The following is a 16,247-nucleotide window of genomic DNA, read 5'->3' on the forward strand; positions in this document are numbered from 1 at the left end:
GCACCTCATGCTGAAAGACGTCTAATTGTATTACGGCGACATGTCATTTCGCTCCCGGCTAGGCGACGGTAACTTGATCTGATAGAAAGTCATGTCTGCACTTCAGAGGTTTGTTCTTGACACGAACGAGGATGCCCTGGTTGAAGAAACCGTGCTCTGAATCCCACGCACAACCAACAGCCTGGAAGCGAACCATACCCACGCGTTTATCATTTAACGTTACCTCATCTTCGCCATGTTCGTACCGAGATCGGGTTCCCCCCAGTCCCTGCCCGATCCACAGCCGACGCTCCCGTTGGCTCGTTTCCGGGCGCAATCTTATCTGATTATCACAAATAACCAACATCCCGTGATGATTACTCAAGCGAGCGGAACGACTTGTCCTGTTTGGGTAGGGAGTCGCGGGTTGCCAAGGGACGAGCTACTCTCCGCCAATACAATACCGTGATGCATGGGTCGACTATTATGCAATTCATGGGGGAGCGTGGCAGTGCTTGACATGTCATCCTGCAGGAGCTGCTGGCTTAAACCTTTCAACATTGTTTTGTGTCAAAAATCATCGGCATCATGACGCAGCTTCCTTTGGCTTTTGAGCACGCAAACGCTCACAACTCGTGCCAGTTTCTCTTTCCTACGCGGAGAGGGGATTACCTTGTTCAGGTTTCTTGGCCTCTTTGTTGGAGCGAGGAGCGGATCCCGCCTGAGCAAGACGCTGGGAAAAGCGTCTCCACAATGTGAGCAAAAGGCCTCATTCTACTGTTGAAGATGCTAACAGATATTTAGCTACGTCGTTGACGGGAATGCTTATTTCTTTACGGCTACGGATATTGTCCGCCGTCTAGAGTTTACAAACCATACTAGGACTATTATTGTGGCTATTGGATATCCCAACAAGACATGCGTCTTTGACAAGCGCAGAACGGGAGATCTCACCATTCCATCGTCGGCTGGGACATACGATATTCCACCTGGACCTGATGGAAAACCTAACCTGGGTCCGTTTGGAGGGGCAGACGATTTTCTTGATGTTATCCGGAATGATATCGCGCCATATGTCGATGAGACTTTGTTCCCTAATGCGCCGGTCAACTCAGGACCAAGAGCGCTCTTTGGGCATTCTTACGGAGGGTTATTCACTCTAAACGCGCTCTTCACAAAGCCCGAGGCGTTTGACACATTTATCGCCGCAAGCCCATCCATCTGGTTCAACCACGAGTGCATCGTCCGAGAGCAAGAAGCCCGCTTCCACGAGCGCGAACCCCCCACGGGCAAAGCCCCACGCCTGCTCGTCATGTTTGGCGGCGCCGAGCAGACCCTGATTCGCCAGCCCGGCGACTCTGACGAGACGTTCAAGCGCAAGCAAAAGTGGGCTGCGGCGAGGAAGATGAAGGACAACGCGCTGGAGCTGGCGGCGAGGATGGAGGAGTCGCCCAATGTGAGGGGGGTTTGGAAGTGGGAGTTTGAGGGGGAGGATCATGGGGGTGCTGCGCCTTGTGCGTTGCAGAGGGGGCTTGTGAGGTTTTTGCTGGATCAGAAGCTGGATTTGTAGAGTTGGGGTGAATTCTAGTGGGAGAGAGATGGCCTCTGAAATACTAGATGCCATTAACTATCACTGATTGGTGGTTACGTCTATTGTAATGGTAAAGAATGCCAAGTTGGAATGGTCTGAACGAAGGTGGAAGAACTACATTTGAATCACTTCTTTACCGGCTGGCAAATAATCCAGTTAATGTGCCCGCAAGGCCACAAGAACGATTCCTTTCCGCTTCTCATCTCCCATCCAGTTGCATCAGCACCGCAACTACGAAGCAGCGCCTCAACCTCCTCTGGCTCTCTAGTCCGTAGTGAAGACACAACTCCGTCCCAGATCAAGACTAACGGTATAACCGGAATGAGCCATGTGAAGATGAAGACGGATGGAGCTCCCCATTTCAAGGCGTAGTAGGGCGCTGAAAGGATGACCCCGATTGGTAGAAGGAGGTCTGCCATGAAGCTCAAGACGCTGCGGTTTTGAAGCTCAAATATAGCAAAGCCTTGCTTCCGTTCAACCGTGTCTTTCAGAATGCGTCGAGCCAAATCATCGTCGAAGTGATGGAATGCCAGGTTGAACAGGCGAAAGACGCTTCGACCGTCCTTGGATTGGGTAAGCCTCTCAGGAGCCCGAGATGCATCCACACTTTGACCTTCATAAGTGATATGCGGGTTCTGACTGGCGATGCGTGCCCACGCGTCAATGTTTGGGTGGACATCCGTTAGAACAAAGTCGACTTCTTCACGGTTACTATTGCGTAGGTATGTGTTGACTTGTCGCTCGATAAGCGGTGATGGACCACCAGCTCCAGCGCAAAAGTCGACGAATCTTAGTGACGAGAGGGACGAATCCAGGTGCTGGATGAGCTTTAATGCTGCGATTTGGGCCGGTGATCGGCTAGGAATGGAGAGATCCATGGACCACGTTTGGGCGAGGATAGCTTGGACTATCACACGCAGTGAGGGTGAGAACCTGGCATCATGTGAGAAGGCTTGAATATTATAAAGATGGTAAATTTCGAAACTCACCATGGTTGGTCATCAATTTCAAAGATGTGCATGCGAGGTATGAGATGAGGCATTTTGGATAACAAAGAGAAATTAGCAGGGTTAGATAGAAACCCTGATCGATGAGACGTGTTACGAGTTTTATAGCTTTTAAGAGGCTCCCCTATCTTCCCTTGAGAAATGAAAATATCCAAGCTTGTGATGTCATGCTACTATGCAGGGCTGACCTTGACAACCCATGTTGGGAAAACGGAGCGCTGCTTGTCTGCACTTTGCTTCGCTTCCTGCTTACGCGGCCCACCTCAACGTATTCTCGTATTGCGGTAGAAACGTCTAGGGGCCAAGTGGAAATAGGCGGGCATAGGAAAATTGGCTGCCTCTAGGTTATAATGGCATGCTCGAGTTTGAATGTTCTGTTGGCTGAGGAAGCAAAAGTGACGACTCCGGAACAGCATTTGGCTTTCCAGTTATATTTGGCTTGGCTTACTGAACTTTGCTTGTATTTCTGTGAAGGGGAGTACCTCCGGTTGACAACCTGAAGTCACCATTTGGCAGATTATTTCCACCGATTTTCCACCGCCTGAATCCTGTAGTTGTACTGTAGTTTCTATACTTTGCACGAGCTATCAAAGAGGGTTATTGCCCCCCATTCATACCCTTGGAACCGTGTTTTATGTCATGCCATTAATCCAGACCAGAGAAACATTGCAATGAGAACACTATGAACACCCAAGTGAACAGCTGGTCCTCCCAGTGTCTTTCCAAGCTCTCCCTTGGTTTCGATCCCATAGACTAGCCGAACTATAGCTCTGTATGTAGGCCAACAGTGCCAAAACGCGAATGCAAGGGCCACGAGGCGTGATGATTCGTCAAAAGGCCTTGTCAGAAAGACAAAGGCGATGAGGTTGGTGAAAAGGATGAGGCCGCCGTAGCATTGTAGAATAAGAGATGCGGACGGCGTGAGAGGTAAGAGTTGAGCCGCTGGCCTCAATATGAAGGTGAAACCGGCAAAGGTTGAGATGATGTCGTGGATGAGGAAGGGCAACTTGGCTAGAGAGAGCATCATGAAGTGGGGTCCGAGTTGATATCGCAGCGAGGAGTTGTAGCGCACTTGATTCTATAAGGCGCTCTTGGCACAATTAATATACTCGGTTCTTCACAGCGTGTCATTCTTGTAGCATCTTCAGATGCTCCCTGGCTGATACGCGATTGGCTGGCGGCTGGTACTGCCCAGTACAGTAAAAGTCTCAGCCTCAATAAGATCGTCTGTTAACTGACAGTTTTCGAGCCCTATGCAGCGACATTCCCCACAAGGCCGAATCGTATATAGTACGAGCTTACTCTTGTTCAGGGGCAGTATGCTTAGTCGCACATGGATCTATCCCGGTAAAGCCCTGGGGATTGAATGGATCGTTGTAACGGTCGTCTATTCTTATGGTGATGAATCTGATATGGTATCATTTACGCCTGATCCTTGGTCCAGTGATATTGTGCTGCCGGGTGATCCGCTGGAGGCCTCGCAAGACCCTTCTTCCCGTACAGGTTCTCCCGATAGGTTCCCCCGTCGACAGCGTAGTCATCCCAAAAGAGGCCTCGCTTCCTCAACACAGGCAGCAAATCAGAAATGACCTCCTCAAAGGTTGCAGGCAGGAGGGCATAAGACAGGTTAAATCCGTCAATGTCAGCCTCGTCAATCCACCTTTCCATCTCGTCGGCAATACGCTCCGGTGTTCCGGCCACTGTTGCTCCCAGTCCGCCGACCTTGATGTGGTTTGCTACAGTGTGCTTTGTCCACTTTGGCACGCCTGGTAGAGACTTGGACCAAGACTCGACAGCCGAACGGATCGCGTTGGATTCGACGTATCGGAGTTCTTCGTCATCGCCGTACTGAGCAAGGTCGATACCCGTCCAGCCACCAAACAAAGCCAGAGCTCCATCTTCAGAACCGTAGCTCACGAGCTCTTTGTATCTCGCGTCTGCTTCTTCTTGCGTCTTTCCGATGATGGGACAGAACATGGCCAAGAACTTGATAGATGCAGGATCACGGTTAAACTGCTCCTTTGCCAGGGTGCGAATCTCTGCCACGTTCTTGGCAACCACGGCAGGACTGTGACCGGCCACAAAGATCGCCTCTGCGTGCTTGGCGGCAAAGTTCTTTCCGGCTTTAGAGGTGCCGGCTTGAAGGATGAGGGGAGTGCGCTGGGGAGATGGCTGGCAGATGTGAGGACCTGGGACGTTGTAGTACTTTCCCTCGTGGTTGATGAGACGGACGAGGGAAGGATCTGTGTATACTCCCTTTTCGCGGTCTAGTTTGACTGCATCGTCACGCCATGAGGATTGCCTGAGATGATCAGTTGAGATCCGATGACGTTGGGCATATGACTTACCAGAGCTTGTAAGTGACATCCACGTATTCCTCAGCAATGGCATATCTCTCATCATGACTAGGCTGCTCTGTGTGCCCCAGGTTTCTAGCAGCAGAGTCAAGGTAGCCCGTCACAATGTTCCAGCCAAGTCGTCCACCTGTGAGGTGGTCCACGGTGCTCAGACGGCGTGCCAGATGATATGGCTGCTCGTAAGTAGTTGCCACGGTCACACCAAAGCCAATGTTCTTTGTGGCAGCTGCCATGGCAGGTACAGTGGCCAGGGGCTCATTAACCGGCCATTGAGCACCAGAGATGATGGCAGGATCTGGGTTTCGAGGCCCTTTGTAGACATCATAAGATCCCTTTCACTGTTAGTTAAACGAAGTATGAAAAAGGTTGGTTCAACTCACGAGAACGTCGGCAATAAAGATGCCGTGAAACTTTCCCTTTTCTAGCAACTGCGCGAGCTTCACCCAGTGACTGATGTTGTTGAAGTCCCAGGAGCGATCATCCGGGTGCCTCCAAAGACCAGGAGACTGATGACCACTGCAAGACTCTACAAATGCATTGATGATGAGCTGCTTCTTGGGCTTTGCAGCCGCAGCAGACGTTTCGGTAGACATTGTGTTGGTTGGTTCAGCTCAACGCGAATGCAGAGGTTCAAGAGAAGCTGCAGGAATAACCTCATAAAGCCAAGATGGAGGTGATTCTTACAGGAGTGATAAGAGCTATTATCTAGGATTACGCAATTGAGGGGAAGCTCGAGTGCCGTCGGATTGTCGGGTCACCGGCTTGCACAATAATGCTACCCCGATCGCGTGCTCGCGGAGGTGGGTCAGCTAGGTCTTGGTTATCATGAGCTGATGGTGAGGGAGAATTCTTGGACGAAATAAACTCGGGAATTTTATGTAAAAACTCCTTGAACTCAGAGAGTGTATGAATTCGTTTATATGACAGAAACAGGTTGTATTGATAGGAAAGGGGGGTGGGTCGAAGCAAGCAGAATGAGTTGCATCTGTCAAGCCAACAACAGGGCGCCGGCATAGTAACAGGAATGCTATGGAATACATCAAGTCCCGCAATTACTGATAAGATCTTGCCATCTTTCACGAATACCGGGGTTGCCAACCATTACCGAACACTGCCGAATCTACCACTCACCATTTTAGCCCCGTAAGGCGTCAACTCTTAAAACACCAATCACAACATCTCGTAAAAGATAACATCAATTCACTCCTCTCAAAGAGTCGCAGATCATACGAGTCTTTCTGGAGCTGAGGTCTGCATCCCACGTGTACCTGACACCATCTGTAGATCAAGATTCGTCATGAACCAGCTGAATACTTGCTCATCTTGAAAGTGCCGAGGTCGATCGGAGCCGCGTGGACCCTGCATTTACGAATAACGAGATGCAGACCTGAAGAAACGCAATGCCATGCACGAACATGTTGAAGTTGAGTGGCTGATGGCTCCCCCCAACATCTATAAAGTTCCACAAGTCGAAGGTCGCCACCTGCATAGCTTTGCCCAGTTCCCTCACCGAAATACCCTCACCTAAACATTGCCCCCAACCTAACCCTAACCATGGCTACTCCTCCTTTTGAGAGTACAGACCCTGCCGTCTACGCCGAGTATGAGGCTCAGTGGTCGGATCTTCCCAAGGACGCAGAGGGTTGGATCAAGCGTGCCCAAGATGTTGCCGATGTGCTAGCCAAGGACGTTGTCGTCCGTGAGCAGGCCAACAAGTCCCCCAAGGCTGAAGTTTCTCTTTTGAAGCATTCTGGTTTGCTCAAGATTCTTGGTCCGGCCAAGTATGGTGGTGGTGAGCAGCCTTGGAGTGTTGGGTTTCGGGCGGTTCGCGAGGTTGCCAAGAAGGATGGGTGAGCCTACTCTTACCTTTTGAATTAGTATTTATACTGATATGATCATAGCTCGATTGGTATGCTGCTGGGCTATCATCTCGTGTGGGCAACTGCCGCCAACGTCGTTGGCAGCCCTGAGCAAGCCGACAGAACGCAAAAGCTCATCATTACCAACAACTACTTTGTCGGAGGAGCTGTCAACCCCCGTGACAGCGATCTCAAGATCACTTCTGATGGTGACAAGATCGTCTTTAACGGTTTCAAGAATTTCAGCACCGGAGGCGTCATCTCAGATCTGACCGTCCTGGAGGGCGTCTACGGAGAAAAGGAAGAGCACATCTTTGCTGTCGTGCCTACACAGCAGGCTGGTATCCAGTTTAAACATAACTGGGATAACATTGGTGTGCGATTGACGGAGTCTGGAAGTGTCAACATCGAGAATGTGTCGGCCCCTTGGAGTGATGCCCTAGGATGGGATGCTGAGGCTAAGAAGCCTGATCCTAACATTCTGGCTATTCCTTTTGCCAGCTTGCTTCTTCCTACGTAAGTACTTATCTCGGAGATACAAGTGCACTTACTAACGGTATGATAGTGTACAGCTCAACTTTGCCAACCTCTACCTTGGCATCGCTGCTGGTGCTCTGGAGTACGCATCTCAGTACACCCTCAAGAGCACCCGAGCCTGGCCCTACGGCGGCGACGTAAGTGCTACGACTTCAAATCCACCGCTCATCTCTAACAGACTTCCAGAACAAGGAAAAGGCCACTGACGAGTTCTACATCCTCTCCACCTACGGCAACTTCCTCGCCCACATCCGCGCAGCCGAAGCCCTGGCCGAAAAAGTAATCGCCAAAACCGACGAAATCTACGCCGAGTACTCCACCAACCGATCCCAAGTCACAGCCGAGAAGCGCGGCGAGTTTGCCGAATGGGTCGCCAGCCTCAAGGTGGTCACCACCGACACAGGGCTCAGAGTCACGGCTGGCGTGTTTGAGGTTACGGGGTCGAGGGCTACGGCTTCTAAGGCTGGGCTGGATCGGTTCTGGAGGGACCTTAGGACGCATACGTTGCATGATCCTGTTGCTTATAAGAATCGGGAGTTGGGGAGGTATCACTTGCTTGGGGAGTATCCTGAGCCTACGTGGTATACTTAGGCGCTGTGTTTGCGTGCACTTTACACCCCTTGCTGTAGCGAATTGAAACCGTGTTTTATCCAGGGTACAATCTATATACCCCCCTACCCGATTACCCCAATGTACTCCTGATATATTCCTTTATTGCTACCCAAGCCCAATCCCAGTCATGATACATGATCGACATCAACCGCCTGCGGGCCATATGTCACCGCCCCGCAGTGACTATCATCCAGACACCCATCTTATTGAACGCAGCACTGCTCTGGAGCCTGTTCAGGATTATGTGCCGCTTCGCCTTCCTTGATCAACGCCAGCTCCTGCTCCTGAGACTGGATCATTGGTGCCAATCGCTCACGGAGCTCTGCAAACTTGCTCCTCCACCAGTATCCCATCTTCAGCCACTTGGTCACCGTCCAGTCCTCCTGGTACTCGGAGAGTAGTGCTTCCAGCTGCCCTTTCATGACGGGTTCATCTGTCGCTGCCCATGCGATTGCAAGAGTTAAGGGCACGTGGCTTGCTCCAAGAGGTCGGTATTGGCTGATGTTGTGGGCCATAGTGATGACCTCGCTGCAGAACAGGGCCCCCTCTGAAACCAGGGACAAGCTGTATGGGTCAAATGCTTGCATGAGGTGGTTGATTATAATGATGATGCAAAGCAACACCGAGTACGCCGAGTAATAAGATCGTGAAAGCCGCATCTGCATAACCGTAGGTGAGGACCCAGGAGGCAAGCTAACAGCCTGTACGATGTGCGACATCTTTTCCATGTCCAGGCGCAGCCTGTGATAGGCGCATGTTATCTCCATCCGGTGCAGCTCCGGTTGGTTTATAAAGTCTGGGATCATGCCGAGGTTGCGCATGCGGAGGCTTGGTATTCCTCCCGAGTTTTCTCTGACGTTTCGTGCTTGGGTGCCTTCTGCGGTACTTGTCGGGGGGTTGGATCTTCGAAAGTTGTCGAGCATGTCCCAGAACCACTTGTCTAGTCTAACTTTGGGGTTTGTGATGCTTTCTATGATCTGTTTAATCTGTCAGTTAGGCGTTGTAAATAGGGGGACTGGGGAACCTTACCACTGGCACACAAAATGTTAGGACCATCTCCGTTTCGAAACCGGCCTTCCAATTCTCTTGAGCCGCAGCCCGAAGGAGATACGCCAAGCCTTCTCCATGGCTCGTGTGCTGATCATCTTCCCTGCCGAGCCAGCCCTGAGACGCGTTAGCCAAGGAACCGTAGGGCTGAAAGGGACACCCACCTGGCAGATCATGATGAGGTAGACGGCGCACATGGTCTCTGGGGTTCGGGCCTTGCGGGGATCGCTAAGGACCACTCGTAGGGACTTGAGTGCGCGCACATACTTTGTAAGGGCATCTACCGACTGGTGGCCCTGTGGTCTGTGGAGTGTGGAAAACGTGGTGGCCAAGGCATCTGCAGACGTGTCTAGGGCCTCGTTATGACCAAGGCGAGCGGGGATGTGGCGTAGAAAGTCTCCGTAGCAGGTAATGTCGTACCGCAGGTCGGTGATCTCCAGGCGTGATATCAGAGTGTTGGTAATGGTGTTTGTCGGGCTGCTAGGCGTCCGCACCAGAGCCTGGAAGCTCAAAGGTGACGAAGAACTCTGGGAGCTGCCACTGGACGTGTCCTCATCCGTGTCAACGATCTGTGGACTTCCGCTGTCTGACCTGACCTCCAACGTCTGGACCTTGAACTTGTATCGCTGCTTTCCCGAGCCGATACAGGGGATGTTGAGCCTCGCGCATCTCGAGCATGCGGGCTTTTCCTGGTCGCACTATAGATCGACTAGTTAGAAAGAATCAAAGTCGTCATGAAGTTTTACCTTGCTTGGCTGACGAAACGAACCTTTTTCTTCTGCTTCCTGCAGGCATCGCAGCCCTTGCCAGACGGAACACCCGGCATTGTCTGGGCGCTTGGTATTACCCAAAGAAGAAGCGAGTGATCTTCTGTGGAGGCGTAAAAGAATACAGTAATGACTTCTACCTTGGAGGGAAGGGAAGAGCGGAGTGTTGAAGGATATGCCGCTTTTTTGGGGTGACTTTTGAAGCCCCGCTCCCTCCACGTCGTGAGAGGCTATCCGCGACAAGGGTTCGTCCCAACCAAGCTTCTCAGGTGTGCCTTGGCAGATGAGCGATGGATCTGATAGAGCGGGAATGTGATTGGGCAGCGCCTGGTTGCTCCAAGTTTGGAATAGTGCTATACGTGGTCGCAAGATGAGAAGAGATGTGGGAAATGGACGCACTTTTGAATGCCGCTGACTGACCCCAAAAGCTCATTCTGTTTCGTGGGCATTGCTCCATGGGTTTAAAGCATGCTGACATGTGCCGTAGCGAATCAGCAACCTCTCGTACTCCGTATAAAGGTCGAGCTGCCTGATCAAGTTTGGCACAACACACCATAAGTTGTTCCGTGGATCGTCAAGGCCCACGTAATCGCCACTGGCTCAGCCTTGTGCGACGGGTCGGGTCGCCACTAACCAGGGGGCAGTGCTGGCGCATCGTTTGGCGCGAATTGAGGAGGATCGCCGGTCGGGGTCAGCCTTATCGTTTTGGGGATGCCACGAATAGCATCTTGTAGACGGGGGTTTATGAAGAGTATATAATTATCTGAAGGTCTCGGCCTTGTTCGTATTACTTTTGGTAGACGTCGCGTTAAAGAAACAACTTCAACAATAGCCAACCATTCACTCACACTCATCACAATCATGAGAGATCTCCTCAATAAGTTCCTGTACGGCTCTGCACTCTCGGAAGCTGCCAATGATGGATCTCGTACACTCTCAATTCGACCTTCCCCTGAGGACAACAATCTATTCTTGATCATCCCAGAGGGAGCACCCAAAGAAGCACCTCCGCTATACACAATCTCCAAGCGCGACGACAAGCCCAACTTTGTCGCCTACCGAGGCCCCCCGGCCCCCGAAAACATCATCGGCACGGCAACTATCCACTTTACAACTACAACCATTGACCTGTCTATCTTTAACCAGCACATGGTGGTCAAGAATAGCCTATCGGGGAATTGGTCCTTTGAGACATCCCACATGGGCAAGTTCAAGTGGAAAGTGAACCAAATGACGGGTAGTTCGTATGAGCTCTACGACCGGGCGGAACGTAAGCTCGCCAAGTACGGTAGCGCGGGCATTACAAGACCAATGGAGAAGCAGGTCTCGGTATTTGTACCGTGCGACGACTTTTTCACCGTCACAATTGTCCTATCGATAATGGCGTGCAAGGAGTTGGATAAGATTAACGAAAAGGTGGCAGGGAAGCTGATCAACGGGCTTGTGGGGATCTGAGGATGCGCTTCATTGGGAGCGTCGGCGCAAGGAGTTGAAAAGTTTGAGTTTTTATAATGCTCACGTCAGATTAGAATGCACTTTGAGTTTTAAATATGCATAGTGAATGGCGATCTACAGTTGTGCCGAGGAATTGCGGTCAAGTTGTTGGGGTAATGATTCAGACGCTGTGTAACCTTCAAGGCAGATATCACAGTCAGCAATAAGCAAAAGGCAGCATATCACGGATATAGAAAGCGAGCACGTGTATTGTTTGATCATCCGATGTTTATTTATCACCTAAACACCTAACTAATGCTTAGCTTTTCCCTAAAACTCCAGACGCCATATCAAGACCCGAAACAGGGTCTCAGACAAGATCCACCTCTCACTCACACGTCCACAACAATCTGGCCATCAAGACACTTTGTACCCTGAGGCACAGCTTGAGGCAGAGCCCAGCCGCGGTTGCAGAGGCCAAAGAAGGTCGGCGACATGCACACAAGCTGTCCAGGCACGGGGCAGGGCTCCATGCCGACGGCCCACCAGGGACGGTTGCTGCCGGAGGAAGAGTCGTCGGTGGATGGGACTGGGGCTGTGGCACTGGCAGCAGGCTGAGCGGAAGGAGCTGGCTTGTTGACAGAAGAAGCGACGGGAGCTGATTCACCGGCAGAGGGTGCAACAGGTTGCTGAGTAGGAGCACCGGGTGCGCTGGTGGCACCGGTGGGAGCAGTGATAAAGACAACATCGCCGCCCTCACTGGGCTTCTCGGGAGCAGGGACACTGGGTTGAGCGGGCGCTTGACTGGGCAGCTGGGGCGCGGGAGCACTTGGCTGCTGAGGCGAGGGAACACTGGGCTGAGCCGCTACTGACGATGCAGGCTTTGAAGGAGTCTCAGGCTTGGGGGCAGCGTCTCCACCGGGGGGCTCCTTGAAGTTGGGCTCGGCGGCGGCAGGACACTTACTAGATTCATCGTGGCTCGCAGGCTCAAGTACCTTGCCAAAGTCACCAGGCTCAGGGAATCCGAGAACGCCCTGGCCCGTGGTGCACTGTCCCGGAATATTGGCGACAAAAGGAGGAGGCAGAGTGTCGACGAATGAGCTGTCGTCTTTGCCTCCCACAACCTCAATAGGAGCGCAGACCATGTACATCTCTCTGTTTCCAAGCTTGTTGAACCAAGTCCAGGCGAAGATGGCAGGGCCGTTCTGCATATCCTTGGGGATCGGGATGTCGAACTCGCGAATACACTCCTTGCCGCTGTCGTTGCCGCACTCGGGGCCGTGCTCGCGACCTTGGGGGTCCTTGGCAATGCTGGGGATGTTGCCTTGGGCTTCGGCTGGACACCCGCCGATGATGGAGTAGATGGTACGCCATCCTTTAACGTCCTTGGAGGGATCCTTGCCGTGAGAGATACTGAACTGGCACGATCCGCCAGCGTGCACGGCGCTGCCCCAGAACTTGACCTTTTGGGTGGTTCCAGCAGTCACCTTGGTAACCTCCTCGGCGTGCTGGGTGCGGCCTTGACAAGGGAAGGGGGCGTCGGGGCCGAGAGGATCGACCTGCACGAAGGGTGCGGTGTCGAGGTTGAAGGGGTGAGGCTCAACCATGATGACATGGGCCAAAGCGCTGGAAATGGCGAGGGCCGAGAGTGTGATGAGGGATCGCATTGTTGCTGTGTATCGGGGTGATGCTGAGTGTGGTGTTTTGTGTTCTCGATGGTTCGTTGATGTTGATGACGGATGATGAAGAAGACTCTTGAAGGGAGGAAGGCGATCAAATTAATACCCTCTGTGAATTCTTCTGCTCAGGATAAGTGAAGTTGCATTTACATGTTCGCTGATGCTTATACTTCCCGTTCGGTGACTCTCGTGAACAATAGCATTGTCGCACTGATGCCTTGATGCGGGTGCTCAAAGAATAGCGCATTCACCATTCATGTTCTATTCACACTTCCTGTTTGGGGAGTCATTCATTGTTCATTCACTTGCCTCCAAAAAGGTGAAAGTGAACAGACAGTCGTTTGGGTCTGGCAGTGTTCGGGACACTCGTTTGCAGTTCATGATGCGACCATGGTGGAACAAAGGCGATGGTCGTAACACGGACGCGTGTGGTCATGTCGTGGGCAAAGCTTTCAGTATTGGCAGCGAAATAATTAGGGAAACGTCGCATGGTAAAATAAAACGCAGCTGACTCAGTAAACCATTAATCCTTTGGTGATACACTATTGTACAAGACGCGATAACAGGAAACGATTGAGAAAGAGACCAGATGTTAAAACGCGAAGCGAATGACGAAGAGAAGGGAAAGGAAAACGAGATTAAAACACGACGATAGAGAAAAGAAAGTGACAAGATAATTAAAGAGACGACATGAAAACATAATGTAAACAAGACTGGCGCGGAAATACGATCACGACGTGGAATGGACGGCACAGCGAAGTGCGAAGACACGACTGGATCGAACCGAGGGGAAGGGCGAAAGTAGAAGCAGGCCGAAGTGTGATCAACAAACCAGACGAGCTGGGTGATCGAGGACGCAATAAGCTGACCGGCTTTCTGGTCATAACAGAAGCGATCTCGAGATTAGGCTTAGGCTTCTCAATGCGCGTGCAAGTAATTGAGCCCGTGGGGATACCATCAGTGAGGATGAGACGAGATCGCGCGGGATAGAACAAGACGAGTCGGCGAGACGAGACGACCAAACGTGGAAGAACCAAGCGGAATGGTAGAAGACGACGAAGGGTCCAAGTGCGACAAACAGGCTGACTGAACCGGGCCGGAGAAAGCGATGATCTGGCTGCTTTCTGGTGACATGAGAAGCGATCTGAAGATCAAACGTCGGTTGCTAAATATGAAGCAAAGCACCGAGACATCGGGTATCTCTCGCATGAATCATGTCGCAAGCTTCGTTCTGTAAAGCCTCAGAAGATTGCTCATGGTTCTGGGAGTGCTTCATGCCCGAGATCTGCCGTGGGGCAGGGCACAACATCTTCGTGTACGCCCATCGTCCAGGAATATACTTCCTCCCCAGTAGGGGGTCGCGTCTTCGTCCTGTTATACCCGCAACCGGAGAAGGGGATGGAGCTGTAGGCAGAAGTGATTACGGCCGTCTGAAGATGTGTTTTGCCGTTTCGTTGGAGTCGCATGATGTCAGCTACGACGTCCGCCCAGCTGGGATCATCATCGTCCAAGCTGCAGTAACTCAGATGAATCTCCTCCAGCGTTTCTCCGTGCGCCTTGAGAAATTGTCTTATCTCCAGCCTGGAGACTAACCCGCAGGCGAAATCGGCACGACGCAGGGTGTGGAAGGTGAAGCCGTCGGGTATGGCCCCGATCAAAGCCATATTGTGAGCTTCCAATTTGAGCTCCTGCAGTCGAGGTATCTCTGCTAGAACCGAACCAACTTGTCCCTGCTCTATTACTTGTTGGCCGTCTGTATGATTTCGGCCATTGGAAAGAACCAGATGGCATTTGGTAAGGAACGTTCCAGAAAAGCCGGTCGCGAGCCTGACGGCAAATGGCGGAGGCCAGAAGTCGAAGAGACGAATGCCTAGGCCGGGCTGCTGTACGTTCGAAACTGTATCAAGAGAACTGTCGATTCTGAATTCGACGATACGAGACTGGGCGATGGGGTTGTTCAGCACATCGAGGACGATTTGTAGCCCCCGGCTCTCACGGCGCAATGTTCGGGCTCCTGCGGGAATCATCGTCTGCGGCTGGGGAGTGAAATGGCTGTCTGGGATATGGGGAGTCTGTATCATTGAGTTAATAACCATTCTCTGTCGGCTGCATGGTCCCAAGACTTACAGGTGCCAGCTCCTGGGCGTCGGTACCGTCATCCGACCGCGCGACCTCTTCGTCCTGTATCGCCAAGTCAGCAATCGTACATCGGCCAGTGAATGGTATCGTGGCTCACAGCTTGGACCTCATCGTCGGAGTCCTGTATCATCGAGTCAGTCATGGCAAGTCAAGTTCTAGACCATGTTACAACTTACCAGTTCCTCGACACGTGGGTAATTGGGCGCGTAGGGTGCTCCATTGAGAAGTATGTGCTCTTCAAACCCGTCTCTCAACCAGTCCAATCCGAAAACTTGATCCGAGTCAAATTCGCCATCCTCAATTGGGTGCCACCAGTCGACTCTCGGCGCGAACGGTGGGCGTTCCCGCCGGCTCTGGCCGACTTGTCTCCAGATTTTTACGACTGGACTTGAATTCCATCTGCTCTGAGCCCCTTCTGCAGGGGTGTCGTCTGCCGTGCGATTTGTGAGGACTAGGGTGCGTAGTGAGGTCATTCTTGGGAGCGCTTCGCGAAGAGTTGAGATGTCACTTCGAGACAGGCGGTTGCTGTGGTGGTGTTGGTAAACCTGAACCAAGAGAGCATGGAGTTCGTCGTCGGGGGTAGAAGGCCAGATTCGACCATCCGCATCCCATGACTCATCGTCGTCATCGGGGAAGTATGCAACCTTTCTCAACGGCCAAAGACTGGCATGGCTTGCCATATGGCGGAAGATCCTGCGATCAAGGAGGGCGGTGGACACGGTTGTGTCGTCGACAATTAACTCTTTCACCCTGCCGATGAGCTGAGGGTTCGCGGCAACGAGCTCAAACACATACAGGTCATAATCGTGGCAGCTGAGATAGAGTGTCGAATATAGATAGTGGGAAGCAACAAGCGACAGCCTTCGACAAGTCGATCGCAACGTTTTGATGTCCCTCCTAGGGAGGAGCGCCGCGACGCTGTCCAGCACCTCGTTGGGGAGGTCCAGCAAAAAGACGGGCATCAGAAATACGAGGAATGTGTGAAGAAAGGTACGCTTCGGACGATGGTCATCAAATAATGATTAGAGCTGGTCGATTCGGTGATATGTGGTCGGAGTTGAGTGTGATGAAAGTTGTGAGTAGAAAGCGGGAGCAAGTTCGGCTTGAAATACCTGCAGCGTGGGTCGCGTTTGCGTGCAGCGACTGCACTGCGTATTGACACTGGCAGCCGATTGTCGCCAGTTTCTGCCAGTGTCAACGGCCTAAACGAGTGTTTTTGGACGTGAATGAACGCGTCTA

General features: G+C 52.0%; 8 protein-coding genes across 8 annotated transcripts; 3 read left to right on the forward strand and 5 right to left on the reverse strand.

Annotated features, from left to right (window-relative positions):
- Nucleotides 1-567: 567 nt before the first annotated feature.
- On the forward strand, nucleotides 568-1,549 carry NCS54_00858400 (Hypothetical protein; the record flags this gene model as incomplete). The annotated part of the gene is made up of 2 exons (XM_053153966.1): nucleotides 568-734; nucleotides 784-1,549. The coding sequence occupies 2 exons, from the start codon at nucleotides 568-570 to the stop codon at nucleotides 1,547-1,549; spliced, it is 933 nt and encodes a 310-aa protein (XP_053009941.1).
- A 146-nt stretch (nucleotides 1,550-1,695) lies between these two features.
- On the reverse strand, nucleotides 1,696-2,612 carry NCS54_00858500 (Hypothetical protein; the record flags this gene model as incomplete). Its single annotated transcript, XM_053153967.1, has 2 exons — nucleotides 1,696-2,503; nucleotides 2,560-2,612. The coding sequence occupies 2 exons, from the start codon at nucleotides 2,610-2,612 to the stop codon at nucleotides 1,696-1,698; spliced, it is 861 nt and encodes a 286-aa protein (XP_053009942.1).
- A 1,387-nt stretch (nucleotides 2,613-3,999) lies between these two features.
- On the reverse strand, nucleotides 4,000-5,527 carry NCS54_00858600 (Bac-luciferase domain-containing protein; the record flags this gene model as incomplete). The annotated part of the gene is made up of 3 exons (XM_053153968.1): nucleotides 4,000-4,879; nucleotides 4,926-5,266; nucleotides 5,315-5,527. The coding sequence occupies 3 exons, from the start codon at nucleotides 5,525-5,527 to the stop codon at nucleotides 4,000-4,002; spliced, it is 1,434 nt and encodes a 477-aa protein (XP_053009943.1).
- A 961-nt stretch (nucleotides 5,528-6,488) lies between these two features.
- Nucleotides 6,489-7,921, forward strand: NCS54_00858700 (Acyl-CoA-dh-2 domain-containing protein; the record flags this gene model as incomplete). Its single annotated transcript, XM_053153969.1, has 4 exons — nucleotides 6,489-6,784; nucleotides 6,836-7,309; nucleotides 7,359-7,467; nucleotides 7,517-7,921. The coding sequence occupies 4 exons, from the start codon at nucleotides 6,489-6,491 to the stop codon at nucleotides 7,919-7,921; spliced, it is 1,284 nt and encodes a 427-aa protein (XP_053009944.1).
- A 224-nt stretch (nucleotides 7,922-8,145) lies between these two features.
- NCS54_00858800 (Zn(2)-C6 fungal-type domain-containing protein) lies at nucleotides 8,146-9,815 on the reverse strand (the record flags this gene model as incomplete). The annotated part of the gene is made up of 4 exons (XM_053153970.1): nucleotides 8,146-8,919; nucleotides 8,972-9,106; nucleotides 9,154-9,687; nucleotides 9,759-9,815. The coding sequence occupies 4 exons, from the start codon at nucleotides 9,813-9,815 to the stop codon at nucleotides 8,146-8,148; spliced, it is 1,500 nt and encodes a 499-aa protein (XP_053009945.1).
- An 802-nt stretch (nucleotides 9,816-10,617) lies between these two features.
- Nucleotides 10,618-11,211, forward strand: NCS54_00858900 (Hypothetical protein; the record flags this gene model as incomplete). The annotated part of the gene is made up of 1 exon (XM_053153971.1): nucleotides 10,618-11,211. One exon carries the CDS (start codon nucleotides 10,618-10,620, stop codon nucleotides 11,209-11,211), a length of 594 nt encoding a protein of 197 aa, XP_053009946.1.
- Nucleotides 11,212-11,582: 371 nt separating this feature from the next.
- On the reverse strand, nucleotides 11,583-12,857 carry NCS54_00859000 (Hypothetical protein; the record flags this gene model as incomplete). The annotated part of the gene is made up of 1 exon (XM_053153972.1): nucleotides 11,583-12,857. The coding sequence occupies one exon, from the start codon at nucleotides 12,855-12,857 to the stop codon at nucleotides 11,583-11,585; it is 1,275 nt and encodes a 424-aa protein (XP_053009947.1).
- Nucleotides 12,858-14,122: 1,265 nt separating this feature from the next.
- NCS54_00859100 (Hypothetical protein) lies at nucleotides 14,123-15,970 on the reverse strand (the record flags this gene model as incomplete). Its single annotated transcript, XM_053153973.1, has 4 exons — nucleotides 14,123-14,941; nucleotides 14,997-15,050; nucleotides 15,106-15,129; nucleotides 15,185-15,970. The coding sequence occupies 4 exons, from the start codon at nucleotides 15,968-15,970 to the stop codon at nucleotides 14,123-14,125; spliced, it is 1,683 nt and encodes a 560-aa protein (XP_053009948.1).
- Nucleotides 15,971-16,247: the final 277 nt, after the last annotated feature.

Source organism: Fusarium falciforme, chromosome 6 (assembly GCF_026873545.1).
Source record: "Fusarium falciforme chromosome 6, complete sequence".
In the NCBI taxonomy this organism is placed as follows: Eukaryota; Fungi; Ascomycota; class Sordariomycetes; order Hypocreales; family Nectriaceae; genus Fusarium; species Fusarium falciforme.